Source organism: Malaclemys terrapin, chromosome 2, assembly GCF_027887155.1.
Source record: "Malaclemys terrapin pileata isolate rMalTer1 chromosome 2, rMalTer1.hap1, whole genome shotgun sequence".
Classification (NCBI taxonomy): Eukaryota; Metazoa; Chordata; order Testudines; family Emydidae; genus Malaclemys; species Malaclemys terrapin.
Genome location: NC_071506.1, coordinates 74,074,964 through 74,101,741, shown reverse-complemented (window position 1 = coordinate 74,101,741; position 26,778 = coordinate 74,074,964). Strand labels below are relative to the sequence as shown.

Here is a 26,778-nt window from a genome sequence, read left to right as displayed (position 1 = left end):
GTCTGAATTGTGACCCCTTGTGCAATCCTCACTCAGCACTATGAACTGGCACAGACTCCTGTGTGCTTTCCAGAGGCCACAGCATGTAGCTGATCTGCCTACGCTCTTCCCAGCTCGGTGCATAGCTACCAGGAAGCTTCCAAATATGTAGAGGGCCTTGCTTGGGCCCAGCAAAATAGCATGATTTTTACCCTTCATATGCATCTTGTATTCATCCTTGCAGTGTTTAAATTCAAACAGCTTGATCATGGAAGGTGCACAGAATGCACTAGAAGACCATGAACATCCTTAAGTCACAATTCTTCCAGCATGCTTTCTGCAGCTCACAGCATTGGGCCCCTAACTGAATATTATGTTAATGAAGAGGTGGAACTATATTTACAATCGTGGAATCATGGTCTAATACAGTGACACTCAGACCTCAATGGTTCAGGAGCCCAATTACCGATCAACATTATCCAAAGGAGCCACAGTAGAGTGACTTCATTGTTTATATATTCTTGGCTATTCTGACCAAATATTATTTTATCAACCAAAATTGGCTAATAATAAAAGCATCCTGATTTGGTTAATAACTATATCGCACTGTTTTAATGTCATGTGCTGCAAAGAGCCTCAGGAGACTCATTAAAAAGCCATTTGCAACCCCTGAGCCTCAGTGTGAGTATCACTGATTTAATACACTAAACTGTAAGGGTGAAAGACAATTGCCCTGCAATTCCTATGCTTCACATTTAGTGATAGGGCCTGCTTCACCACTGCATCACTCCCGTGTATACTGATGTAACACCATGATTTCAGTTGAATTACACCAGCATATAACTGGAGTAACACAGTAGTGAATCAGGACGTGTCTCCCAAGAGACTCAGATTCCACAATGGTGGTGATATCTATAAATATCAATAGAACAGATTACACACATGTACACACACACTAGACCCAGAGCTTGATTAACCTATGGTTACAGGTTTGCAAAGTGTTACCAATGCTAGGAAGTCTTTCCAAAGAGGAGACTGTGGTGGCACAAATTAGTCTTCCACTCGCCCACAGCCCGAGCTAATTTTTTATTATGATCAGTAGTCCAAAGAATAAATTTATAATCCAGACCCCCACCCACAATCCAAAGCAGAATTTCCACTGAAGTCAATGACCAGTTTGTGCAGAGATCCAGGGCAGAATTCTCGCTTCATGTAGTAACTAAATTTTAATAACTAAAGCTTCACCTTTACATCACCACTAGTTCTACCCTTTGTTTCTCTTTCTTCATCATTCTTCTTTCTTTGTTTCTCTCCTTCTTCCCTGTCTTTGTGTGTCTCCTCCATTCTTCCTTCTGCATTTCCTTCCCTGGAGCAACTCCCAATTCTCAACCCGTTGTTTTTCATTTCCATCCCTACCCCCATTCCATCCACTAAAATGATCAGTGATTAAATAGTTAATATTGACACTTATGTGTCTTCACTGGACTTTGGAGACTACACTCCAATAAGATAACTAAGGAATGGGGGAGTTCATACTCTGAGCCATTGTCTGAAGCTGTTTGCAGACCCAGAAAGATGTTGCTGTATTGATTTATACTCTCTTCTTGTGTGGAATATTGTCTTCACAATCACAAGGGCTAGAAACTTACTTTTTATTTTTAACAAAAGCTTAGTTTCTGGATCGTGACTACTTCTGTTGGGCAAAATAAATGCACCAAGTGGGCTACATCCAGCCCACAGGTCATGTTTGACATCACTGCTTTAAGCAACAGTCCTGAAATCTGAATCATTTCATCAAGTAAATCTCATATCTACAAAGCTAAAGACATACATTGTTTCAGTGTATACTCTTTGTCTGGCTTACACTAATTCTTTAGTTCTCCCATCTGTTTAGGTTTTTTATATAACAAAGAATGAACTATATTTTCAGAGTGGATTTTGTTGTGGTCTTTGGGGCGGCAGGGGGGGGGGGGTAGCACAAAAGCAAGCTCCACAGAAATAAGGTATAACCGGTGATTGTATATAAAGAGAGTATCCACCATAACTATGGGCTAGATTGTGTCCCAGCACACAGCTCAGTCCATTGCAGCCCAGAATCAGCCCAGGGAAGCATGTGTAGTGCAGACAGCCACAGTTCCCTATCTCCTTCCCCCTTGCTGCTGGAGGGTGGTAGACTGGTGCTCAGAACTAAGATTCCAGGTGAGGGAAGAGTAGGCAGCCATGCAGTACCCCTTGTCTCCCCATTCCTGGACCCAATGTCTAGATAGCCACGCACAGGTGAAGCGTTGCAGGGATTTTACTTCCCCTTATACCATGTGTGGACACACTATATATTTAATAATATAAAAAACCCAGCATGCTGTGGTGTAAAAGTGCCTACTTGTAAGCAACAATTAGCAGGCAAAAAATTAAACCCTGTCACCGTGTGTTGAAACAAAGTGAATCTATGTCTCAAGTTGCCTATTAAAATAGATTCTCAAGTAAAGGACATGGCAGGTTCTGAATGAAGGTAATGCACAAAAGAGGGACGAACATACTATTATTATTATCTAGTTATTAAAAAGCTTACCATCTTGCTGGCTCTGAAGATTCTGAGGACTTTGCATTCTTTCTTCAAGATTAGAACTGAGATCAGAGTTCACAGCCGACATCCTGGTGGAGTCACTCATATCAAACTCATCACTTTCTATGGAACTTTCATCCTGCAAATTTAAAATTTCATGTTTCAGTTGCATTAGGAAAAGTCAAGATAACTTTCAAATATGATGTTCATGCTAATCTATCTTGCTAATTCATACTAATGACTAGGGGACCCTTGGTGAATTAGTGAGTAAGGAAACAAACATAAGAAGATCAAGGACAATGCATTACAAAATGTACTATGATCATTTATTTGACAAGTGCAGTTCAGGTTTAATTAATTATGATAATACAAATATTAGTAAGTGTTCTCTAGACTATTTCGTACAAGCAAAGTATTAGTAGTCTGAAAACTTTTGGCTATTAAATCTCGGTGGAACAGGATAGTTCTCCATTTTTTGTGCTTGAATTGCTCACCTTACCTGAATGAGTGGTGCCACTGACAATATGTGACTTTATAATGAAATTCTGGCCTCACTGAAGTCAAAACTGGCATCTGCTTACTCCCCCCTGGCCCAGTCTTGTTCACAATGAAATCAAAGGCAAAACTAGCTAATATAATTGTTGGAGAGTGAGATGGATTTTATTCTGGCTCACACATCTTCAGTATAATTCTTAACTACTAATTCTGATTACAGAATCTTTATTATTGATGATGATGTGTGAGCTCACGTTAATAGTCCCACTGAAGTCAATGACTCGACACCTGTGCTTCAAGTTAAGCATGTTCATAAGTGTTTGCAGGGTTTGGAGTTTGAGCTGGAAGTCAATGAGAGACAAATATGGAAAGCCCCCATGACATTTCTGCAGTCTCTTTTAAGAATATAGTAACATTTCCACAGGCTTGTCTTTTAGCAACAAGAGCTTTACAGAAAACCCAAAAAGCAATAAGGCTGATGAAACAGTATCCACTGAAGAAGAGTTTTAAATGCTTTATGAAGAAAATGAGGCATATTCATTTTCTCTTTTCGAAACACTGAATTCTAAGTAGCAGGCAATGGACTGCATTTTCATTTTTTTGTTTGTTAGTAACCATGAATGATTTAGAAAAGTTCAGCTAATGCTAGAATTAGTTGTTAATGAACTGGTCTGGATGGAGATTAATATCGTTATTATTTTCTTTTTACCTGGTCCCCGAATGAACTCCTTTCTCTTTTGTCTCGATGATTTTTCTGGACAATATTGATATTTCTTTAGTAGCGGGGGAGAATGTTTCCCTAGAACCAGTGTCACTAATTGCTCAATTGGACAGGTAAAGGGCTAGGCTGTTCCTAACCCTGGACAGGTGTCCAAGTGGGGAGAGGGTGCTGGAAGACTCCCCCTTGTACCTTGACACAGGTGTTAATGACAGACTCAGTCCTTGGATTACAATAAACAAAACACCCCACCCCAAGCAAAGCTTTCTACAACTTGAACAGGGGAAAGAGCCAGAACCGCCACAAAGGGCACCGGGGCGAGGCAATCTCATTAATGTGGGAGTTGCTCCGATACTACACTTGCGAGTTACAGCGCTGTAAAGGCTCCCCCAGCGCTGTAACTCACTCCCCGTGCACACTGTCAAGGCATTTGCAGCGCTGTATCTCAGTGGTTGCAGCGCTGCATGTACTCTACATCCCCGAGAGGAATAGCGTGTACTGCGCTGCCGCTGCAGTGGTGCGGCACCAGTGTGGCCGCCCAATGCGCTGTGACTGGCCTCCAGAAGTATTTGGCAGTATCCCACAATGCCTGTTCTAGCCACTCTGGTCATCAGTTCAAACTCTACTGCCCTGGCCTCAGGTAACCAACCATGTGACCCGCTCTTTACATTCTCCGGGAATTTTAAAAATCCCCTTCCTGTTTGCTCAGCCAGGCGTGGTGTGGAGTGCTATCAGCGAATCTTTCCAGGTGACCATGCCTCCATGTGCCAAGCGAGCCCCAGCATGGAGCAATGGAGAGTTGCTGGACCTCATCAGTGTTTGCGGGGAGGAAGCTATGCAGTCCCAGCTGCGCTCCAGCCGTAGGAATTACGATACCTTCGGGAAGGTATCAGAGGACATGATGGAAAGGGGCCATGACCGGGATGCCCTGCAGTGCAGGATTAAAGTGAAGGAGCTGCAGAGTGCCTACTGCAAAGCCCGCGACGCAAATGGCCACTCGGGTGCTCCCCCCCGCGACCTGCTGCTTCTACAAAGAGCTGGATGCAATACTTGGAGTTAACCCCACCTCCACTCCGAGCATCACCATGGACACTTCAGAGCCGGTGTGGGGGGAGGAAGAGGAGAAAAACGGGAGTGAGGGTGGTGGGCCGGATGGAGACACCCTGGAATCCCTGGAGCCATGCAGCCAGGAGCTCTTCTCGAGCCAGGAGGAAGGTAGCCAGTCGCAGCGGCCGGTACTTGGTGGAGGACAAACAGAAGAGCAGGTTCCCGGTAAGCGTTTTTTTTTTTGGGAAGGAATTTTTTTGGTGCGGGCTCTTTGGGAGAGGAGGGTTAGGCATACATGCCTAGATGCGGAATAGTGCATTGATGTGGTTTATCAATTGATGTGGTAATCGGCCTCGGTAATCTCCTCGAATGTCTCATCCAGAACGTGTGCAATGCGCTTACGCAGCTTTATCGGGAGATCCACCGTGGTCCTTGTCCCAGCCAGGCTAACGTGTCCGTGCCACTGTGCCGCGAGGGGCAGGGGGAACATTGCTGCACACAGGCAAGCTGCATATAGGCCAGGGCGGAAGCCGCATTGCAGTAGAAGACCCTCCCTTGCTTCCCAGGTCACCCTCAGCAGCGAGATATCATCCAGGATGAACTCCTGCGGAAAATGTTGGGACAGTGTTCAGTGTAGGTGCCTCCTGAAGCTGTTGGCTCTCCCCAAGGCACAGAAACCCAGAGGACGGTGCAGCCCTGAAACAGTCAGTCCCCCTTTCTCACCATTTTGAGGCTCCCGTGGGATATGTGTGCTCTGTTTCGGACGGGAAAATTATGCTATTGTGTAGACCCTGTGTGTTTTCTACTCCTTAAGTGTGGGGGAAATCATTAATCTGTCTGGTATAAACAATGCTGCCTCTGTTAAATGTTGCATTTTGCCTATACAGCTGCATCAACCTTGAGACCTCAACCGTCCCTCTTATCGCCTGCTCAGAGACTGCAAAGATTCAGGAAGAGATCACGAAAAAGCAAAAAAGACATGCTGCAAGAAGTGATGCAGCAATCTATTAAAGAGAATGAGAAAGCACAGAACTGGAGGGAGAGAGAAAGCAGGATCCGCCAGGAAAACGCAGAGCACCGGTGGCAAAGCACAAAGCACTGGCAGTAAAGCACGGATCAGCTCATAAGCATCCTGGAGCGCCAAGCAGACGCTATCCAGGAGCTCATAGCCATGCAGAAGGAGCAGTACCACAAACGCCACCCTCCCACCCCCCACAGCCCTGGTCCCAAAACTCTTTCCATTGTGCCCCACTGTCACCTCCAACCCACTTTCCCCAACTTCCATGTTCTTCACACCACCAGCTGCCTCCAACACTACTATCTTCACCACCCAGCCCTGAAAACCACGACCCTTACCCTCTGCACTCAACCCCCATCACCATGCAGTATAGCTATCCTGAAGTGCAACACTCACTGCACAGCACACCAGACAGGACATACGCGAATCTGTGACTGTACCATTCCCCACTCCACCCCCTTGTTTCTTTTCAATAAATGGATTTTTTGGCTTTGAAAACATTCCTTATTATTGCATAAAGTAAAAGACTCCTTAGCCCAGGAAATAAACAGGCACCGCAAGTCTGCTTGTCTGCTTAGCAAACACTGATTCCTAAAGATTGGAACTACTGCACTTCACTCCCGTGCAGGAGATATCACTGCTGGTTTTCAGCCTCAAATTGCTCCCTCAAGGCATCCCTAATCCTTGCAGCCCCGCGCTGGGCCCCTGTAATAGCCCTGCTCTCTGGCTGTGCAAATTCAGCCTCCAGGTGTTGAACCTCAGAGGTCCATGCCTGAGTGAAGCTTTTACCCTTCCCTTCACAAATATTATGGAGGGCACAGCACGCGGATATAACCATGGGAATGCTGTTTTCAGCTAAGTCCAGCTTCCCATACAGAGATCGCCAGCGGGCCTTTAGACGGCCAAAGGCACACTCCACAGTCATTCAGTACCAGCTCAGCCTGTAGTTGAACCGTTCCTTGCTGCTGTCAAGGCTCCCTGTGTAGGGTTTCATGAGCCATGGCATTAACAGGTAAGCGGGATCTCCAAGGATCACAATGGGCATTTCAACTTCCCCTACCGTGATCTTCTGCTCTGGGAAAAAAGTCCCGGCCTGCATCTTTCTGAACAGCCAAGTGTTCCGAAAGATGCGTGCGTCATGCACCTTTCCGGGCCAGCCTGTGTTAATGTCAATGAAACACCCACGGTGATCCACAAGCACCTGGAGAACCATAGAGAAATACCCCTTCCGATTAACATACTCGGATCCTAGGTGGGATGGTGCCAGAATAGGAATGTGCATCCCATCTATCGCCCCTCCACAGTTAGGGAACCCCATTTATGCAAAGCCATCCACTATGTCCTGCACATTACCCAGAGTCACAGTTCTTCTGAGTAGGATGCGATTAATGGCCCTGCAAACTTGCATCAACACGATTCCAACAGTCAACTTTCCCACTCCAAACTGGTTTGCGACCAACCGGTAGCTGTCTGGAGTTGCCAGCTTCCAGATTGCAATAGCCACCCGCTTCTCCACTGGCAGGGCAGTTCTCAATCTCGTGTCCTTGCGCCACAGGGTGGGGGCGAGCTCCTCACACAGTCCCATGAAAGTGGCTTTTCTCATCCGAAAGTTCTGCAGCCACTGCTCGTCATCCCAGACTTCCATAACGATGTGATCCCACCACTCAGTGCTTGTTTCCCGAGCCCAAAAGCGGTGTTCCATGGTGCTGAGTATGTCCGTAAATGCCACAAGCAATTTCGTATTGTACGCGTTACGCGGCTCAATAGCGTCGTCGGACTCCTCACTCTCACTTTGGATCTTAAGGAATAGTTCGACAGCCAAACGTGACGTGCTGGCGAGGTAAGTCAGCATACGTCTCAGCAGTTCGGACTCCATTTCCCACAGACAGATCGCACTGCACAGAAACCATTGAAAGATGGCGCCAAAGATGGACGGAAACAAAGGGATTTCTGCGATGCATCACGGGGCGTTGGGACAGGACTCAGAATGCCCCGCACCTACGCCCTCTTCCCACAACCCACGGCGCTAGAATGGGAAGAGGTGCTCTGTGGGATAGCTGCCCATAATGCACCGCTCCCAATGGCGCAGCAAATGCTGCAAATGTGGCCACGACAGTGCGCTGGGCAGCTGTCAGTGTGGACAGACTGCAGCGCTTTCCCTACTCAACTGTAGGAAGACAGGTTTAACTCACAGCGCTGTACAGCTGCAAGTGTAGCCAAGATGGTGGGTACCACAACAAAGCCATCAGACAGACTAGGTGGAATGTAAGAGCTGCTGGAGGCTAGGGCCCACAGCAACAGTAGCCTCCTGATAGGAAGGAGAGATGCAAGGGCAAGACCCAGTCTCCGTAAGGATGGGGCCTTTTCCTGTAGCCATATTACAAGGTCTGAGGCCTTTTTCTGCAGTCATATTAGAAGAGCAGCAACCATAAGCCAAGAAGCAGAAAGTCACATCCTCACGTTCCATCTAAATTACATTAAAACAATGTAATATCGGGGTGTTAAGAAGGTGCTCCTGTACTAATAGTACCCACCATCACCAGATAAAGAAATAGATCTTAAGATGGTTAAAGAAAACTTTGATAACATTCTGTCTGGCAAGAAATCACTTATCAGCAGTTGTGGTTGTGAAATCCCTACTTCTTCATTTTGTCTTTATGGTCCCCACTTCTCTATTGTTTATCTGTATAGTCTCTGGTTCTTTGATTGTTTCTGTTACATAACTAATTTTGCAAGGTGTAAATCAATTAAGTTGGTGGAGTATGATTGGTTAAAGAATTGTTTTACAATATGTTAGGATTGGTTAGAAAATTGTTTAGTAATATTTTAGTAAAATGATTGGTTAAGGTACAGCTAAGCAAGACTCAAGTTTCACTATATAAACTGTGGTCCAAAAGAAAGTTCTTTGGCACCAACTCCAGGACACTGCCCCAAGATCAGAGGTGCTAGACCTCAACACCCTGCCAATCACACCGTGCAGAAGCTGGAGTCCACAGATGCCCTGATCCTGACTGTCCATCAAGAAAAGTTCATGTGCCTTATTGGGAGTGGTGAGCATTGTATGCTTAGTGTGTGCATTCTGTTTTGGTAACTGTTAATAAATAGAGGTTAAGGATATTACTGTATAAGGCTTTTTCACTGGTAAAAGACCCCGTAAACCCTCAAAAGATTATGCTCTGAGCCCTAAGAACTGGGTAAGGGTAGATACACCTCTACCCCGATATAATGCGACCCGATATAACAGGAATTTGGATATAATGCAGTAAAGCAGCGTTCCGGGGGACGGGAGGCGGGGCTGCGCACTCCGGCGGATCAAAGCAAGTTCGATATAACGCGGTAAGATTTTTTTGGCTCCCGAGGATAGCGTTATATCGGGGTAGAGGTGTATTTAAATTAACCAGCTTACTCCCTGAGCCCTAGGAACTGCGTAAGGGTAGGTTCCTTTTGCCCAGAGCCCTAGGGACTGTGAAAGGAATTGGGGTGCCTAAATCAAGTGGGTTACACCTTGAGCCCTAGGAACTGGGTAAAGGTGGGTGCCTTGTGTATAACAGAGAATTTTGTGCAGGCAACACACCATCTTGTACAGAGGAAATGCATACTGCACTCTTTCAAAGGTTGAATCAGCATCTACATTCCCCCAAGCCCTCAGGCACAATGGGATAGATTCTAGGGCCAGGGGCAGGGACCAAGGAGAGGTAGTTCACATCTTGCTAATTCTGGGGCTGCTGAGGGCTGGTTTGGCTCCTAGAGCAGGCTAGGGCAATCCTGGCAGCCCATGCCCCCTGTCAACCATGTACAGCTGGAGAATAACAAGGCCTAGGGGAATGCTGGCCCCGCCTCCTTTTCTGCTCCTGGCCCACTCCAGAATACCCTTGGGGCTCCATTGGCTCTGTAAATGATGTGCAATCCTGCTCTATCCTATCTTCTGTGTGGGGGGGTGCACGGAGAGGGAGCAGGGGGTTGTTGTCAGCTGCAGCACAGAGGTAAATTCCCCAGTGCTGCTGTGAGCTCCTGGTGGGCCAGGGTAGTTCTGCACACCACCCTTATCAAGGGCTGTATCTAAAAACTACAGCTTAGCCCAATGTGTTTGGGGTGACATTACTATTTATGAGGGACTGGATTACTATGCTGGCTAGCTGTAGTATATACGTTAGTTGTCACCTCAGATCCTCTCCTCCCACAATGATACAAAGATGATGAGTGAAACCTTGGAAACAGAATCTTAGTATAAATCAAAGGATGGATTTTTAAAGTGCACCATATTGCATGCAATGGTTTGAAGACGTGTTGCAGAAATGCTCCTACTTCATATTGTTACATTTTCACGGCCATTTTGTTCTTGGTGCCAAAATATAATATCTAGGCACTGAAGGTATGTATCAGTTGTGAGACAAGTTTAAAAATGACCGTGAGAACATCATTTGCGACGCTGCTGCTGATTAGCGAATGCTCATTGTGCAAATGAAATACATTACAAATTGCAACACCATTCCTTGCTACAATGTGGCAAAGATTTCATACACAGCAAGACTGGGTTTGTATGCTCGAAGACGCCATGCTGTCAGCTACAGAGGGAGTGCAGGAAGAAGTGAGTGCTTCCTACTACCATTATATCACTCCTGCTGGCGGACCTGGATGGAAAATTGGAACACTGAAGGGGGCCTGATTCTGGTCATTAGGCCAGAAAGGACAATACTGAAATGCTTGAGCTGTGGCAGAGGAGGAGTACACTGTAGTAGATGGCCCTACTCCAGCATTAGTGCTGTGCCCTGTGTGACAAGAGTGATTCTCACTGGGAAGAAGGGGAAAGTGAAAGAAGAAAATAGCTTTAAGCAGCACTGCAAGGATAAAGCCTCTGATCTACTGCTGTTGGTGGTTCTGGAATCAGCTTCCCAACTAGAGGTAGCCAACTCAGGGGAGCCTGGCTGTGGGGAAGAGATCAGGCAGCAGTTGTGTGGAGTTCTCATAGGGAATTGCAGAAAACCCCCAGTAAAGAAAAGTACTGACAATCCATTTTTTGTGGGGATTTGAACAGTTCATGAATTGCCAACAATAGTCCGTAGCTACCTATTATGAAAGAGAATCTCGCTGGCTTTACAGAATTCAAGAGTCAATCAGGATCTTTGCCATAATCCAGCTGTTATGGTTGTTTTTAAAGGTTTTTCTTTAAAAAGAATCAAATTCAGATTATTTCTTGCAGGTAGGCAGAAGGACACAGCATGTAAGACTGTTTTTTGGCTGGCATAGAACTGGGCTCCTAACTATTTGGCAGCTTGCATGGTAAATGAATACATTTCTATCAAAGTGAGTTTATTACAAATAATTTGCCAGCTCCCATCCAATTCATGAAGCACTTTCCAATATCTGAAAAAGCGCGGCATGAATCAAGGAAAAGAACATAAATAATAAAAAAAGCGGTTTAGTCCCAATTCCCTTTGATGAAGCCCAGTTCTTAGCCTGGTTCCCTTTTTATTCATTCTGATAGAAACTCCAATTCAGCAAAGCACTTAGGCACAAGCTTAACTCTAAGCACAAACTTAAGTGTTTGCTGAATTAGGGACGGAGCTTCTAGGAAGGATGGATTAATTCCCTATATGCTTCCCAGTGAGGTCCTTAGTCCTAATGATCCAAAACAATCCTTTATTGCTTACATTTCCACTCCCACACTGTGTTGCATCTTGGCTACTGACCTTGAGAATTGGATGGCATTCACTTCAGGACCTGATAATAATGTCCCCTCTGAAAGTGGAAGTCACAGCTGAGCACAGGACTAATCCAGGACTGGATATACTGTCTCCAAACCCTTCACAGCCCCCACTGGCCCAGTCACATAAAAGGCAATGTCTAACACTTGAACTAATATCTCTTGTACAGCAGCACAGAGTGCTTCTCCAAAGACTCTGGGTCTAAGGAGACCGTCAGTGTCTGGCCCATAATAGCAACTGTAAACCAACTTTGAATATTTGAATTTTTACCTCATCTTGTTGTGAATTTAGTAGCTGCAGTTTCATGTGCTTCATGTAGGCCATAGTAATTGGCATATTGTAATCAATCATACTGGTCACCAAAGTTGGAGGTTTTCCATTATCTGTAACATAAATATGTTTATTATGCATGATATATTGGAGGGCACCTCTGTCTAATCTGCAGTCAAATGTCGGACAGTTTCTGTCATTTGGCTCCAACTTTGGCATTTGAAATTGCTCTTTGGCTGTACAGATAGAAGTTTCCATAGAAAAAAATATGTGAATCAAGCACAAGCCCAGGAAAAATTATGAGCTCTTCTATGCTAAATGACTACAGTGCATGCACCCCATCTATCCCCTACTTTTAAATGGATGTATAAACATTTCCAAAGAAAAATAAATGATTTCCTCCAGGTAAAATCATCTTTCTATTGAGGATGAGCATGGCATTACACTCCATCCCTTATGTGAATGCAGAAGATTCACTACTTTATAACTTAACTAAATGAGATGATCTGACTTGTTGAACTGTTCCAGTCTACCAAATTTTTATGAACCTTCACTTAAACTAGAAAAATATAAATGGTTATTAGGAATAAAATTACTTTACATCCCACCATTTGACACTAAAACTACCTTTATGATCCGCTCCATCTGGGTTTAAATGCATTCTTTTCTGGCACTCTGAGCAGCTCATTAGAAATCGTGTCACCGCTTCTCTAGGCAGGAAGGCATAGGTCTCTGAAATCTGAAATGAATAACAAAATATAGGTGTTATTATATAAGCTGACTGAACATGATTTAACAGAACTGATCATTATATTTCGGTATAAGGCATATTATTCCATAATGCCAGGAAGCACAATGGAAGCATGTACTACATACTATGCAGCATTTCCAGAAACATCTACCTAATCTGGCTACTTATTTCATGGCTAATAACAGTCGATTCTGAAAAAATGAACTCATTTTAAAAGGTGCTTTGTTTTCTTATTTATATTTTTTGCAATTTCTTTTCAGCAAAAATATTCATATATAACAGGCACCCAAGTGAGGGGTTTATTTTAAACCCACTGAAAAGCTCCCAGCTATTTTTTTACAGCTTGTACCACAAAAACTTCCTTAGTTTCTAAGTTTTATTTATTTTAATTTTAACAATATGTCAACAAATAGGTACCGGACCCAAGAGATTAGGAATGTTGACAGTCTCCTTCCTCACTGTTCTATTCTTGTCTTCGTTACATCTTTTATTGAAAATCTTCACAGAGTCAATGATTAATACTCTGATTTAAATAAAGCCTTTCTGCTAATCACCCTAGAATTTAGCAGTCAATCAACCTCTATGGTTCCTTTGGCGCACCTTGAAGTAATACATTTTGGCCGTCCAGTCCAAAATGATCAGATTTTCATATTTTATGTTCACACACAACCATAAAGTCTGACATCTGAGGGTATGTGCTTCTGGTCTCCTGCGGATCAGCAAACACAACTAGTGCCACAATGAATTTCTAGGCCTCAATTTGCCAATTGACTACTTTGCAAAGCAGATTGCTTCTGAAGAGATAGTCAGATTCAGCAGCAGAAATTAAAAGAGGAGTAGATTGACACCCACTTGTACTCTGCTGCTGGGAAGCCTGCAGCAGGATCCCATTTAGCTACTGAAGGGTGGCAATGCTGATGCAAGTTGACATAGGGGACCAAGGTGAAAAGATGGAGGGCTAAATTCAGAGGAGGTATGTGTAAAGTGGTGTAAGTTACATTTCAGTAAATGCGGTAAGTGCAGTTAAATATGTGAAAGTAGGTCTAACTAAGCGCAAGGGAGCAGGAAGAAGGTGAGCTAGCCTATTTTAACCATCTTATCCCCTTCTTTTGGCAATCTGTCTCCTGGCTACTCAGGGTTGTAAATTATACTCCCTTAAACACTTCAGTGGAGCAGATTCAGAAGTGAATATGTCACTAAATTGGTGTGAGTTTAAATTGGTGTAATTTATATGCTGATGGGCCCTTAAACTCACCCATCAATTTGGTTTGAAGGGATGAAATAAGCAGCAAACTATGCATTAAAAATTATTAAGAATGTGAATTATACCATTATGTCTATGCTACTAATGTTAAGGCTGTTTGATTGTTTCCATTGTAAACCTATGTTTCAGGGGTGTTATAACATGAGAAAATTTCTTTCTGAGCTGAAACTTGGCACATATTGTCTTAGCCCCAAAAAAGGTTGTCTGAAAACATTAAACTAAGGCACTTTTTAAATTACAAATTCTGCAAATAAAAAAAAATTGTATTTCAGATCAATTTTGCCCACTTCTACACAACAAAAACAGCTGATTTTTTTTAAAGTGTGAAAATATGAGTTGGATTGAATGTTTACAGCATCTAAAAAAGAATAACTTAAAATCAGCTAGAAATTAACATTTAGAAATTAGTAAGTGCACATATGCAGCCAACGCTCTTTCATAACATTTTAACACATTTGGAGTTTGGTTGTATTGAAATTAATGGATCTTACCCATGGATTCATTAGTAGCCTGGATTTGATAGGAATGTTCCATGCATTCTAATCAAGCATTTCTGTTGAATTCTGATTCCACTTAAATAGGATTGAAATCCTCTGTCGGGAACAACTGAGTTAAGCCCCCGATTTGATGGGAGTGCTCCCCTGACTACAAGGGAACATCAACTCCCACAACTGAATTTGTTCACATGGCAGATCCTTCTGTCTCCAACCTCTCACTATATGTATTCAGGGATACCCATCCTTATATAATGCTAACCTTGGCCAACTTCCCCATTCTTTTACCTAGTGAATTGGCTCAGGTTACTTAAATTTTATGGGCTAAATATTCAGCTGGTTTAGGTTTAGTTCAATGAGTGTCAAGTCATTGGAGCTATGCCAATTTCCACCAGCTCAGGATCTGTCCCTCGTATTTTTATGCATTTATTTTTAAATGATAAATTGTGCTTCCCAGTAGTTTGCTACAGTACTGCTTGTGTGTGTGCAGCAAATTACTCTCCTAGGGGTAGCAAATGGGAAAGTGATGCATTTTGCTTCCATCACCAGAAAAATAAAAATTGTGGGACCAAATCGTGCTTGCCTTTCTCACAGAAGAAGTCCTATTGAGTTAATTCGTGCTTTTCATGTCAGTGAGGACAGTGAGAGTTAGTCAATGATCTTATTTTATAAGAAAATGTTCTTTGTGTCCTTCCAGTTCTACTAAAAGAAGCCAGTAATGGCTCAGTTCTGCAACCCTTGCTCATGTCGGTATTCCCATGGGTGTCAGTGGCATTGCTCTTTAGAGTAAAGACTATAGTTAAGGGCTGTAAGAGAGAAGGACTTGTAACTTCCTAGCATGCCCAACATCAGCTTCTCTCACACAAGCATGGACGAGTAGGGGAGACTTACACAGATCATTAGAAAATTCCATAAGTAGAAGCGTAACTATAGTACTGTGGCAGGTGGGGCTGCCTCACAGCACCCCTCTGCAGGGCCAAGCATGCTGTTGCTGGTGCCCCTTGTCTCAGTCCACCAGTTGTGGCCATAAGCTAAGTATCAGGCTATACCAGGGATGAAAGTGAGCTGGTAGTGGCCGGTACTCCGTACCAGTAAGAACCTGCACTGGCCCATACCCAGCCCACATTAAAGCACTTCTGCGGCAGCGCTTTAATGACCCTGCCCCTTTTGCCTCCCCTGTTGGGGCCCTGCCGGTAGGGTCGCCGACGGTGGGGGGAAGAGGCAGCAACATTAAAGCGCTGCCGCGCTTTAAGGACGGTCCTTTGCTGTGGCAGCGCATTAAGGATCCTCAAAGCACTGCCGCGGCAGCACTTTAACATTGCTGCCCCTTCCCTCCGTCGGCGACCCTGCCAGTACGGACCCAACAGGGGAGGCAAAAGGGGCAGGGACATTAAAGTGCTGCCGTGGCAGCGCTTTAATGTGGGCTGGGTATGGGCCGGTGCGGGTTCTTACCGGTATGGGGGGGCCGCCGACGGGGGGGGGAAGGCGTGGCAAAGTTAAAGCACTGCTGCGGCAAAGGACCCTGCAGCGCTTTAATGTCCCTGCCCTTTTTGCCCCCCCAGGCCACTGACGAGCAGGGAGGGGCAAAGGGGGCAGCTGACCTGGGGCCGGCGATTTAAAAGGGCCCGGATCGCCGGACCCCGCTGCCCCTACCGCAGCAGCAGCGTCTGGAGCTCCAGGCCCTTTAAATCAACACAGGAGCCCCGGGCGGCGCGGTCCAAGGGCTAGCTGGGGGATGCTGACCCCCAGCCCTGTCCCTTCTGCCCGAGGCCCCGCACCTTCTGGGGTCCAGATCCACTATCCCCCGGTAAGTGTCCTCAATTACTTTCACCCCTGGGCTATAAATAGTTCAATAAATATGACAAACTCAGACTTTGGCAATCTGCACCTTTAAACTACCAAACAAAACAAAACTCCAAGGCAAACTCCTATCTGGAGTGCTTGAGGGCAAGGCCCTGGCCTGGCTCTGGGATTCTGGGCTATTACAGAGGAACTCCTCCTGCATCCCAATCTCACCTTGCACTGCCCTGAGAAGAAGCAGGCAAACCTTCTTAACAGGCCTGCTGGCTCTTGACTGGTCAGCATTTCCTCCTGGCACTTATTGAGGCCTTTAAGCTAGGGTTACCATACGTCCTCTTTTTCCCGGACATGTCCGGCTTTTCGGCACTCAAACCCCCGTCCGGGGGGAATTGCCAAAAAGCCGAACATGTCCGGGAAAATGGCGGCTCTGCTCCTCCCCGACTCTTCGGCTCTGTTTAAGAGCCGGGCTGCCCGAGCGCTACCGGCTTCGGGCAGCCCCCGTGCCTCCAGACCCTGCGCCGCCGGAGCCCAGGAGGGGAAGTGCCCGGCTGGGGGCGCAGGGTCCGGATGCACGGGGGCTGCCCAAAGCCGGTAGCGCTCTGGCAGCTCGGCTCTTAAACAGAGCCAAAGAGTCAGGGGAGGAGCAGAGCCTCCGGCCGCGGCGGCTCTGCTCCTCCCCGACTCTTCAGCTCTGTTTAAGAGCCGGACTGCCTGAGCGCTACCGGCTTCAGGCAGCCCCCGTGCATCCGGACCCTGCGCCGCCGGAGCCCGGGAGGGGAAGTGCCCAGCTGGGGGCGCAGGGTCTGGAGGCATAGGGGCTGCCCAAAGCCCGAGCGCTACCGGCTTCACGGTTTGCCGGGCAGCCTCCAGACCCTGCGCCCCCAGCTGGGTGCTTCCCCTCCCGGGCTCCAGTTGCACTGGGGAAGCACCGGCCGGGGGTGCAGGGTCTGGGGGCTGCCCGGCAAACCGTGAAGCCGGTAGCGATCGGGCAGCCCTTTCCGCGTGGCTGGGAGTGGGAGGGGGCGGAGTTAGGGCGGGGAAGGGGCAGAGTTGGGGCGGGGCTAGAGGTGGGGAGTTGGGGCGGGGCCAGGGCCCGTGGAGGGTCCTCTTTTTTTATTTATTAGATATGGTAACCCTACTTTAAGCCTTCTCTGTTCCATTGTAATTTTAACATGTGGAGATAATTGCCTCTGTGTTTTGCTTTCAATGTTTAGATTATTTTAGTGCATTATGTGTTATTTATTATGTAGCCTTTTTTAGCTACACAATGATTTGCAAAACAAGCACTAAACTAAGAGGTAGGTCTTAGGGCACATGTGGCAAATGTGAGGAACAGAAGTGAGATTTTGCAAGTGAACTTAATAACCCTTAAAGCATTAACAACAGAGTACATGTGTATAGTATGGAAGAGATGGTGTGTCAGAAAAGCATATACAGTCGTTTCATAACTTTTCTTAAAAAAAAAAAATCAGAAAGGAACCAGAGGGAAAAAATAGAAGGTGGTATATAGCCCCAAGCCCAGGGCCATCAAACCAGGTAGTTTAACCAGATTCCTTGATGGACAGGAGTCTTCTTCCTCCCTGACATCAGGCTAACAAATGAAGACAGACTTATTTAATTATTAATTAATTATTATTACATGGTTTTATAGGGAATTGGGGTACATTGTATACAGATTAGATGAAGACCAAACAGCATTGCATCCAAAGCAGGGATCTGATGTTATGCAATCTCCATTCCCTCCTTCAAGTAATGGAACCAACATCCTGAATGGGCTAGAGATGGGGAATAGCAATTAGTTGACAAAATGCCAGGAGATTCCAAAACTGCAGTATGTAGACAGCCAGAACAAATATGCCATTAAAAATACATAGGGCTTGATTGTGCTCAGCCTGTGTGTGGTTGTGTGAAGAGATGGAGAGGGCACAAGGAACCCTTCTCACACTTTGAGGCCTTTGCTAGGTCTGGGCACAATTGCAGTCTTTATGGTTCCCTGAGAACAAGGTCTGCTCTAGGCAAGTGACGCTGTTGGAGGGAAAGTGCTGGCCCCTGGTCCTGCTCTGTCTCTGTGCTGGCTAGTGAAGTGGGCCTAACAGGTGAGAATATGGGAGCACATACTGCACCCTGTCAAAGAGTTGCACTTCCCCTGGGAGCAATAGTTATAATGTTTAGAGGGCAATGGACAAGGTGTTTGTGTGATCTGATTTTTCAAACTATCAGGTGTCTGTCACTGTTCAAATCTTTTGCTATAGAGGGTGGGAGAGAAGAGGAAAGAGGTGATAAGCTACATAAACTTTGGCTGCACAAACTCAAACTGGAAAGCCCTGTTGTTGAACCACCTGGGAGAACTGTTAAACCCTGGCTCAGCTGACCGCTCACATTCACCTACATGATCAGAGATTTTCCATCAAATTGCTTTCCCTTGACATGGCAACAACATTAGCAGCTCATATCTTATACTTCATATACACACCACAAACCTATCCCCCTCCCATCTCATCTTCCTGTTACACTTTCCTCACTTCAGGTGCTGCAAAATTATTAACTGTTTTCTATCCACATTGGTCCTGCTGCTTAGACATTGTAAGCCTCATCTCAAACCTGCTATTTAGACATCTAGGCCTATCTTAAACCCTTTTAACATGTCAGTTATCTGAGATACTTGTCATAGACCCCTACCTTACATGGAGGGGGTACAGGTTAGAAGGGATATGATGTTTTAAGTATAACTTTAACAATTAATTTCCTGCCCTTTTGATTTTTTTTAATTAATTACATCTTTTTCCTTAAGTGAGCAAAGGCAGAATGGGAAAGAGGCATTCAAAGGGGATGGTGTAGTCATCACAGCTAGTGAAGAGAAAAAACTGAAGTTAGAACGTAATTGTTTTTTTTTTTCTAGAAGGGGATTCAATTGTAGCTTGTATTAAATAAACATTCCTTCTGAGACTTTTAAAAAGTCTACAGAATTCTTTGCTCATAGGGTTTGTTTTTTTTTTCAAAATGAATGAATGGTATATTTATGTGAACACAGAATTCTTCTGTGTTGATGAATACTCTGGCATTTACATAGGAGATAAATTAGTAATCGTGTGCTTAGGACCTGCTTCAAGAAGACTAGTCTAATTTACACACCAAATTCTGCTCTTGTTTACATTGGTGTAAATCCAGAGTAAGCCCACTGACTTCAATATGCAGATATTTTGAATTTACAGTGGTGTGAGAGCAGAACTTGAATCCCAGGATGACAAAAAATGGTCCATGGTTTTGTTTCATGGATTGGCATTGTTTCAATTATGCCAGTGCTAAATTGCCTCTGACTTTTTCTTTATCCTCTTTTAGCTTTTGCACTGGTGATCATATACCAAGAAGGTCCCCATTTCATGCTCAGTAACACATTCTGACACGTATCTAGTTAGGGATCTACTCACTGTCCCATGGATGATGTAAGGATTTACACTAACAATTGTAGGGTAAATGAATCATACAGGTAGGGGAACATAACCCAACATATAATTTACCAAAGTGGGGCACTTACTGTATGTGATTATCTGCATAAATTATATGAAAATCAATCATAAACAAAGCTATAGGGCTAAGTTAACGTCTTCTATAGGAAAGCTCAAGGGGAAGAAAGAGTGCTCTAAAATTTAAGGCTTGATCCCTGAGCCTGGCCCAGCTGTGCTCAGAACTGGACCTGAGAGGAGCCAAAGGTGCCCCTGATCTTGAAGCCTACCAGAGGCCATTTTGGTACAACTTAGATCACGCTGAATTATTCCTGTTTGCAATGGCTCACAGAGACCAGTTCCGACAGCTGAGGATTATTGGATTGCTGTCACACTCCTGCCACACCCTTTTGCTCTAGCCACACCTCTGACATGCCCTCTGTGCCTGGGCATCAGTATAGGCCCAGCCAGGGATTCTCTTTCCACTACTGCAATGGATATGAACTTGAAGAGTTCCCAATACATTCTCTCTTCAGGGGAAAAGGAGATGCCGCCATGCAGAAGATGTAGGAGACCTGGAGATGTAGCTTTGCAACAGTGAAGAGGGTCCTCAAGGATTACAGGACTGGAAATCACACATCCTAAATCCTCCCCGTGGAATCCATGTCTTTCCATGCTGTATTCTGTCCTCTTCTTCCATTGGCAGCATAACTCACTCAGGAGCTGTGCTGACACTGACTCCCCCATTACCACTACACAGTAGCCCCTGCTCTACCGAGATAGCAGCATTAACTTTCCTCTCACTGGCATCTAACAACAAAATGAATGTGTGTGCTTTTCTGAGCCCCACAGACCAGTGGGCCTGGGTCCAAGAAGCCTTAATATGCCTATAGTTATAAGTGCTAAACATCACAAGCATTATTTGTAGAGAAATTACTTTGTGCAAGGAGTTGGCCATTTTCTCCTCTGCTTGTAGTCAATCCATATCCAATAAACAAAACCAGAAGAGAAAGAGGAGTGCAATGAATTTAAGGACAGACATATTGGGCCAGATTACCTTTTCTTGCTTCTTCTTATCTCCTTATGAGCATTTTCATAAGGGATCCGAAGGTAATTAGATAATGTAACATGAAACAGAACAATGACCTGGGAGGCTAGAAGAAGCTCCCATACTTAAAGTCATATTCTGGATGCAATTGGACAGTGCAAATCAGGTAACGTGCCACCGTGAAAGCTCATAAAGGTTCATTGTTTATTTTTTGTGTTTTATCCTGAGAGACAATGACTAGGTTCCTGGATAATGGCAAATATATATACAAAAATGTAAAATAAAGATGTTAAAATTTTTGAAAGATGCAAGCTGAGGCCCTGTCTTACTCCAGTTTTATGCTGGTATAATGGAGTGTAAAACTGGAGTAATGTGGTGGTGAATCAGGGCCTGAATATACTCCTGAGCCCTACTCCCCGTGGAGGATTAGCCCATGGGCTCCAGCCAACTGGGAGGCCTCAGAGACCCATGTGAATGGGGAAAGGCCCTGTGCCCTAAGCCCGCTCCCAGGCAGCAGTCCCAGGCAGGAGGGGGGCAGCGATGGGGGAAGCACCCTGTGCCCCCGACCCCGCTCCCCACTGGCCAGGCAGGGGAAACCCCTGTGACTCCAGACCCCACTCCCCGGTGGCAGCACTCGCTGGGTGGGCGGGGCAGGCATGGCAGTGGGGGAAGCCCCCCCCACAACCTTGACCCCGCTCCCTGGCAGCAGCGCTAGGTGCAGCGGCGGGGAAAGCCCTCAGCACTTCCAGACCCTGGCCCCAGCAGCAGCCAGGCAGTGGGGGGACAGAGCTTCTCTGGTCTTGGGTCATAATGGGGGGGAAGAATGGGGGAGACCCTGGGTGAAACAGGGGTGGGGCCCCAGGGAAAGGGCAGAAAGGGATGGAGCTATGTTCACATGTGGAGGGGGTGGAATGGGGGTGGAACCATAGGTGGAAGGGGTAGGGAGGGCCCCCCCACCCACTTGCTCTGGCCCAGGACTCCAGGAAATATTAATCCATCTCTGCCTATTCCAACACTTGTTACTCAATCAGTGAGAGAACTAAGTAGAACTGTTTTATTGTTGCCATTTGTTTGAAAGGCAAGAAGTAACGAAAAGAGAGAAAACAAACTAAGGTAGTCATGAATGTTTATGGACTTGCAATGCTGAAAACTAAAGAGCCTCTTTTAGTCTAACAAGTCAATGTATAATTCAAGCATCTGTAGTGAGATTTCTGCATTGCAGTGATCAGCCATTTCCAGTAATTCTCCCTTTATACGGGTGATTGCAACTCAGGTTCAACGATTTAAGTCTACCCATGGTTTAAGTCTACTAAGTTCAATGCAGTTATATCAGAGATGAATTTGGGGCCTGTGTCACAGTAAAACAGACAGGAAATGGTTAAGGTCTACCTGCCTGTCATATGACCCACCAGGGGATTTAAAGATGAGTGTGTCCTATTTCTTTGGGGATGGGCCTGTGACAGAGGCAAGGGACAAGCCTTTGGGAACTGCCTGCATTGGTCAGGGGAATTGCTTTGTTTTTGTATTTGAACAATGAATAGTGCCCTGAGTCAAGGGCCTGAAACAGACTTGAGTGTAGTATTGGTTCTTTCCTGGGCTGGTGAGCTAGCTTACCTGCTTACAGGCCCAATAACTGAGCAGTCCAAAGTCTATGCAAACAGCGCCCCATTCCCACCCACAACAAAACATGGAAGTGTTTCCCCACAAGAATTAGGCTGAGAACATCACATGAATTTTGCTTAGACTGATTTCCCAGAAAAAAACAGAATCCTTATGTTCTTCCCACTAAGTCACACAGGCTTCCAGGCAGAGAGATATTAGTGAATTTTAATGCTTCGGAAGAACTGTGTCAGAATACTGGATTAAACAAACCTTAAAAACAAATCCCCCCCCACCAAAAAAAAAATATTGCATCTGTTCTCTCAATAGCATTTCCCTCCCATCTCATCCCTCCCCCATTTTGCTACTGCAATATTCCTCCCATGGTTTGAGGTCTATACACAATGTGGGCTCAGTTGTACCTTTAAGCCACAATACTATAGGTGGAGCTCCAGGAGGAATGCTGTCCCAAGGAAAGAAAATTCTTCCTGGAGCTCCCAGCTGCGCATGAGGATTGTGCTGGCTGATACACCCCTTCAGGGAGCACTGCATACTTTTCCCTGCTTGCTCCACCAGCTGTGCTAGTCAGTGTGTCCCACAGCTGCCCTGCCTCAAAAAGGCATTGTGGAGCCCTGTACCTAACAGGGTGTAGATCCTGTACTCCAAGGAATAGGCTCCTTTCACTCTTCTCCCTTCCCCTAAACACTTGTGTGCCTGTGGAACAGCAAGGCATAAACACCACGAGCATTATTTGTGGAGAAATTACTTTACTGCCCGTGATATTTAACTATACCGTCTATATGCTAATGTGATCTCCTCAGGACAAGGATGTCTGTAAACATCATGGGCAGTTCTGGAACTAACTAATTAATAATCACTATATCCATTGTTTCTCTAGTCTGCTACAATACTTGCAAATATCTGTTTTAAAATGTTGTAGCTGTGATTTAAAGCCCCAGAAGCAAGACAATTCTTGTTTCACTGCAATACATATAGGGCCAAATTTTCTGCTCGCGCAACTCCACTGACATTAATAGAGTTATATCAGCAAAGAATATGGCTCATAGACATGTAATAGTGTAATCTAATAGTGTCAGTCTCTAAGTGGTCTTACATACCATATGAACTAGGACACCCACATGTAGCAGGGTGAGTCAGTAAGAAGAATAAAAAAGAATGTACTTGCTTTTGTTAGCTAAATTAGCAACTTACTGTCATTTTTCCATTGTTAAGATTAATATACTGATTTTTCCTAAGGGAAAAAGTCTTGGCTCTGCATGATACAGTTTGAATGATCCCTGCAGGTTACTTGGAGTCAAGGTAGAAGGAGAGAATGTGAGCTTACTATATAAGTACATACTATAACACAGATAGTTTCCTAAGCAATTAATGGACTCTGTGTTGAGGAATCCTGCAGTTTGAGTTTGACACACTTTTCAGCTGATGAAAATGTACAGCAGCTCCCTCCAAAATACTATTATCACAGAACCACCGAATAGCATAGTTATCTTCCTGTGCAGCATCATTATGTAAAGTCCCACTGAAGATGTACAAGTGCCATTCACTTCCACAAAGCCTTGCAATTTAAAATTAATACCTGTGGTGAAGACTAAGGATGGTCAGTTCACAAATTGAGCCTAGCTATCCCAGGATGGTATGCTGGACAAGTTTGCAGCATGACACACTGATGTATTCCAGCACTTCAGCACTGGGAACAGGATGGGAGGGGAGTGCTCTTTCAAAACTGAAAAAAAGTCTTAAACTTTGTTCAGAATAGAAACTAGGTACAGATTCAGGCCTTTTCTTAGATTTTCCAAACTTGTTTACCCAGATAAATACAAGCCATAGTTAATTTAAGTTACAATACCCTTGCCAGTTTCCTTGTCTTACTAATCATGCCTGGGAAATATTCAAAGTTTTGATTAGTGCTGATAGAATTATGAAAATGCAGGTTCACTACTAAGCTATTTAAATTTAATTTGCTGCTGTTTGTGGGGTCATAATATTCATTATTCACGAGTATTCAGGAAGCTGATGATATTCATGAAAATATTTATGAATCCCAAGAGTTCCAGAAGAGTGGCTGACATTCAGAATTTTCTCTTCATTGTTCCCCTGTTAAAAAGTTTCAATCGTCCCATCAGGGAGCAGAAGTGATACCATGGGACCAATCACATGCCATGAATTGTGAACATCAAATACCAAATAATTGTAGCAAACAGTTCATGAACCACACATACTCTGAAAATTTGTTCACCCAAAAGATTTGGTGCATATGTATGACGAATACATTCACAGAAATCAAGAATGATTCACTGATGATATGTGAGGCTGAAAATCACCAGTTTTGGTTCAGCTAATACTTTTGGAGTAGCTGCCATGCTGACTTGGATTTATAAAACTCGAAGGTTTTATAAACGGTTTGGGACATGATTCCTTGAGAGACTCCCTCCCTCTCTGTGAGGCACCACAGCAGAAGTCAGCTGGCTTGCTTGAGTTAACAGACCTTAGATGTAATCCTCTAGGGGTTCAAGAGAGTCCATGACACTGGAATTTGGTTTCCCAGATAGTCCATCAGAGTCTCATTAAGGTCTCACTTAAAAGTGGAGTGCAAAAGCTGATGTTAGTTTGTTTTGGAGTTTTTCTTTTTTCAGAGAATTATTGTATTTTTAAAAATTATATAAATGCAGTTTGTCCCTGGGACATGTAATTGGATGCACGTTGTAAACCAACAAATAACACTAATACACACACAAACATTGATAATGACACAATAACATGTACTTGGGCTTCTGTATCATCAGCCGATAACTATGTAATAAACTTATGTCACCACTGTAATAAAAATTAACATCAAATGAAATTGCTGTACAAGCTGCTTAACCTATACAAATTACTCCAAAGCAACATTAGCTGCCTTTGCACATTATTCATAATATATAAAGGCCTGATCCAATTGAAATCAATGGGACTACTGACAGTAGTAAGTATTATATTTGTAGTATATATATGTGCAGGGTTGTGCCCTAAAGTATTTTATTTACAGGCAATAAAACATTCAACATACTTACTAAATGAAGACCTTTTGAAATTAAGAGTGCAAGTGATATGGTCATTACAATAGAACACAGTAGCAAAACTAATCCATAGCTAGTGCACAATGAAGATAATACTACTTTTATTAATGCATAGCTAATGACCAATGAAGCTAATACTACTTTTATTAGTGCCCTGAAGACCAAGCTTCAAAACTGGCTCTGGTGACAATTAAAAGTTATTTAGACAGTTATTTTTTGTCCACATTATAAGATCACTGCATAACTTGGCATAATTTGTCATGATGACTGCAAGTGTCATCCTTTACACATATATATCTTGTGGGTCAATAATGCTGAGGGCAAGTTGTGAGAAATCTTACACAGACCTGGCCTACAACATACACTATGGAATAGCCTTAAAGATTGCATGCAGGCTGACGTGCGTAAAGTTTCAACTTACTGCAGCTGGAAACCACTGCGATAATGGTCCCAGAAAAGAAGAAAAGTGTATGGTGACTATGATGGAGACGACACTGTTGAATGCTGCTATAATAGTGTGTGTGTGTGTGGTGTATAGAGTATATATACATAATGTGTGTGTATGTTTGTGCATAAATTTAGTTGCCTTTCTCACGAGTAGCCCCGTTAAAACCAATAGGGCTACTCATAAGATTAAGGTCACTAATTTACAAACAATGAAGTACATTTTATTCCCCTCGGGAAGTAACAATAAACATTTTATTAGTTCTCTTTAAGAAGGAAAAATGTCATATTTGCAGAAAGATACTGCTCCGTTAAACATCAGGTTACAAATATTTCAAGACCAAGGTTGAATTGAAGTGACTAGGTCAAATTATAAAACACAGTTCCAGAGTTAGAAAGAATTTTCTCTCTAGTCAACCAGTTTATACTGGTTTAACATCTGACCAGTCAACAGATATCTCATTAAATCTACCTGCTTTTCAACTTTTTGTTTTCAGGAAAAGTAGTACAAATGTGCAGACCATTAAATAAAACGTATTTACTCTATAATAGCAAAAGTATAATGGAGATTTCAATCATCTGCTGAAATACAGCAGTTCATTTAACAAACCTTAATGGTTGTATCTTGACAGTCTTCATAAACTGGAAGAACATCTGTATTTCAATCTAATAATAATTTAAAATAATACTATTAACATGGAGCTTCATTTTAAAAAATTATCAATCATATTAGGATGCAGTGTAGTTGTAGCCTTGTTGGTCCAAGGATATTAGAGAGACAAGGTGGGTGAGGTAATATCTTTTACTGGACCAACTTCTGTTGGTGAGAGAGTCAAGCTTTTGAGATTAAAAAGACAAGTTCAAAAGCTTGTCTCTCTCACCAGCAGAAGGTTGTCCAATAAAAGAGGTTACCTCACAGGCCTTGTCTTTCAAATCATACTAAAACAGCGAAATTCCCCGCTGGTGCAAATGGGCAAAACTCCACTGAAGTCAATAGACTTGCACCCATTACACCAGTAGAAAATTTGACCCTAAGCATTTTCAACCTATATATTTGCATATA

General features: G+C 44.1%; 1 protein-coding gene across 4 annotated transcripts in view; it reads right to left on the bottom strand.

Moving 5' to 3' along the window:
* The window catches only part of NOL4 (nucleolar protein 4), a 271,342-nt gene that overhangs the window by 200,049 nt on the left and 44,515 nt on the right, over positions 1-26,778 (bottom strand). For all 4 annotated transcript variants that reach the window (XM_054020557.1, XM_054020559.1, XM_054020558.1 and 1 more), the window contains 3 exons: positions 12,423-12,534; positions 11,796-11,908; positions 2,549-2,681 (listed from right to left, as the gene is read on the bottom strand). In XM_054020557.1, coding sequence (XP_053876532.1) covers positions 2,549-2,681; positions 11,796-11,908; positions 12,423-12,534 — 358 coding nt within the window. The remainder of the gene's footprint in view (positions 1-2,548; positions 2,682-11,795; positions 11,909-12,422; positions 12,535-26,778) is intronic.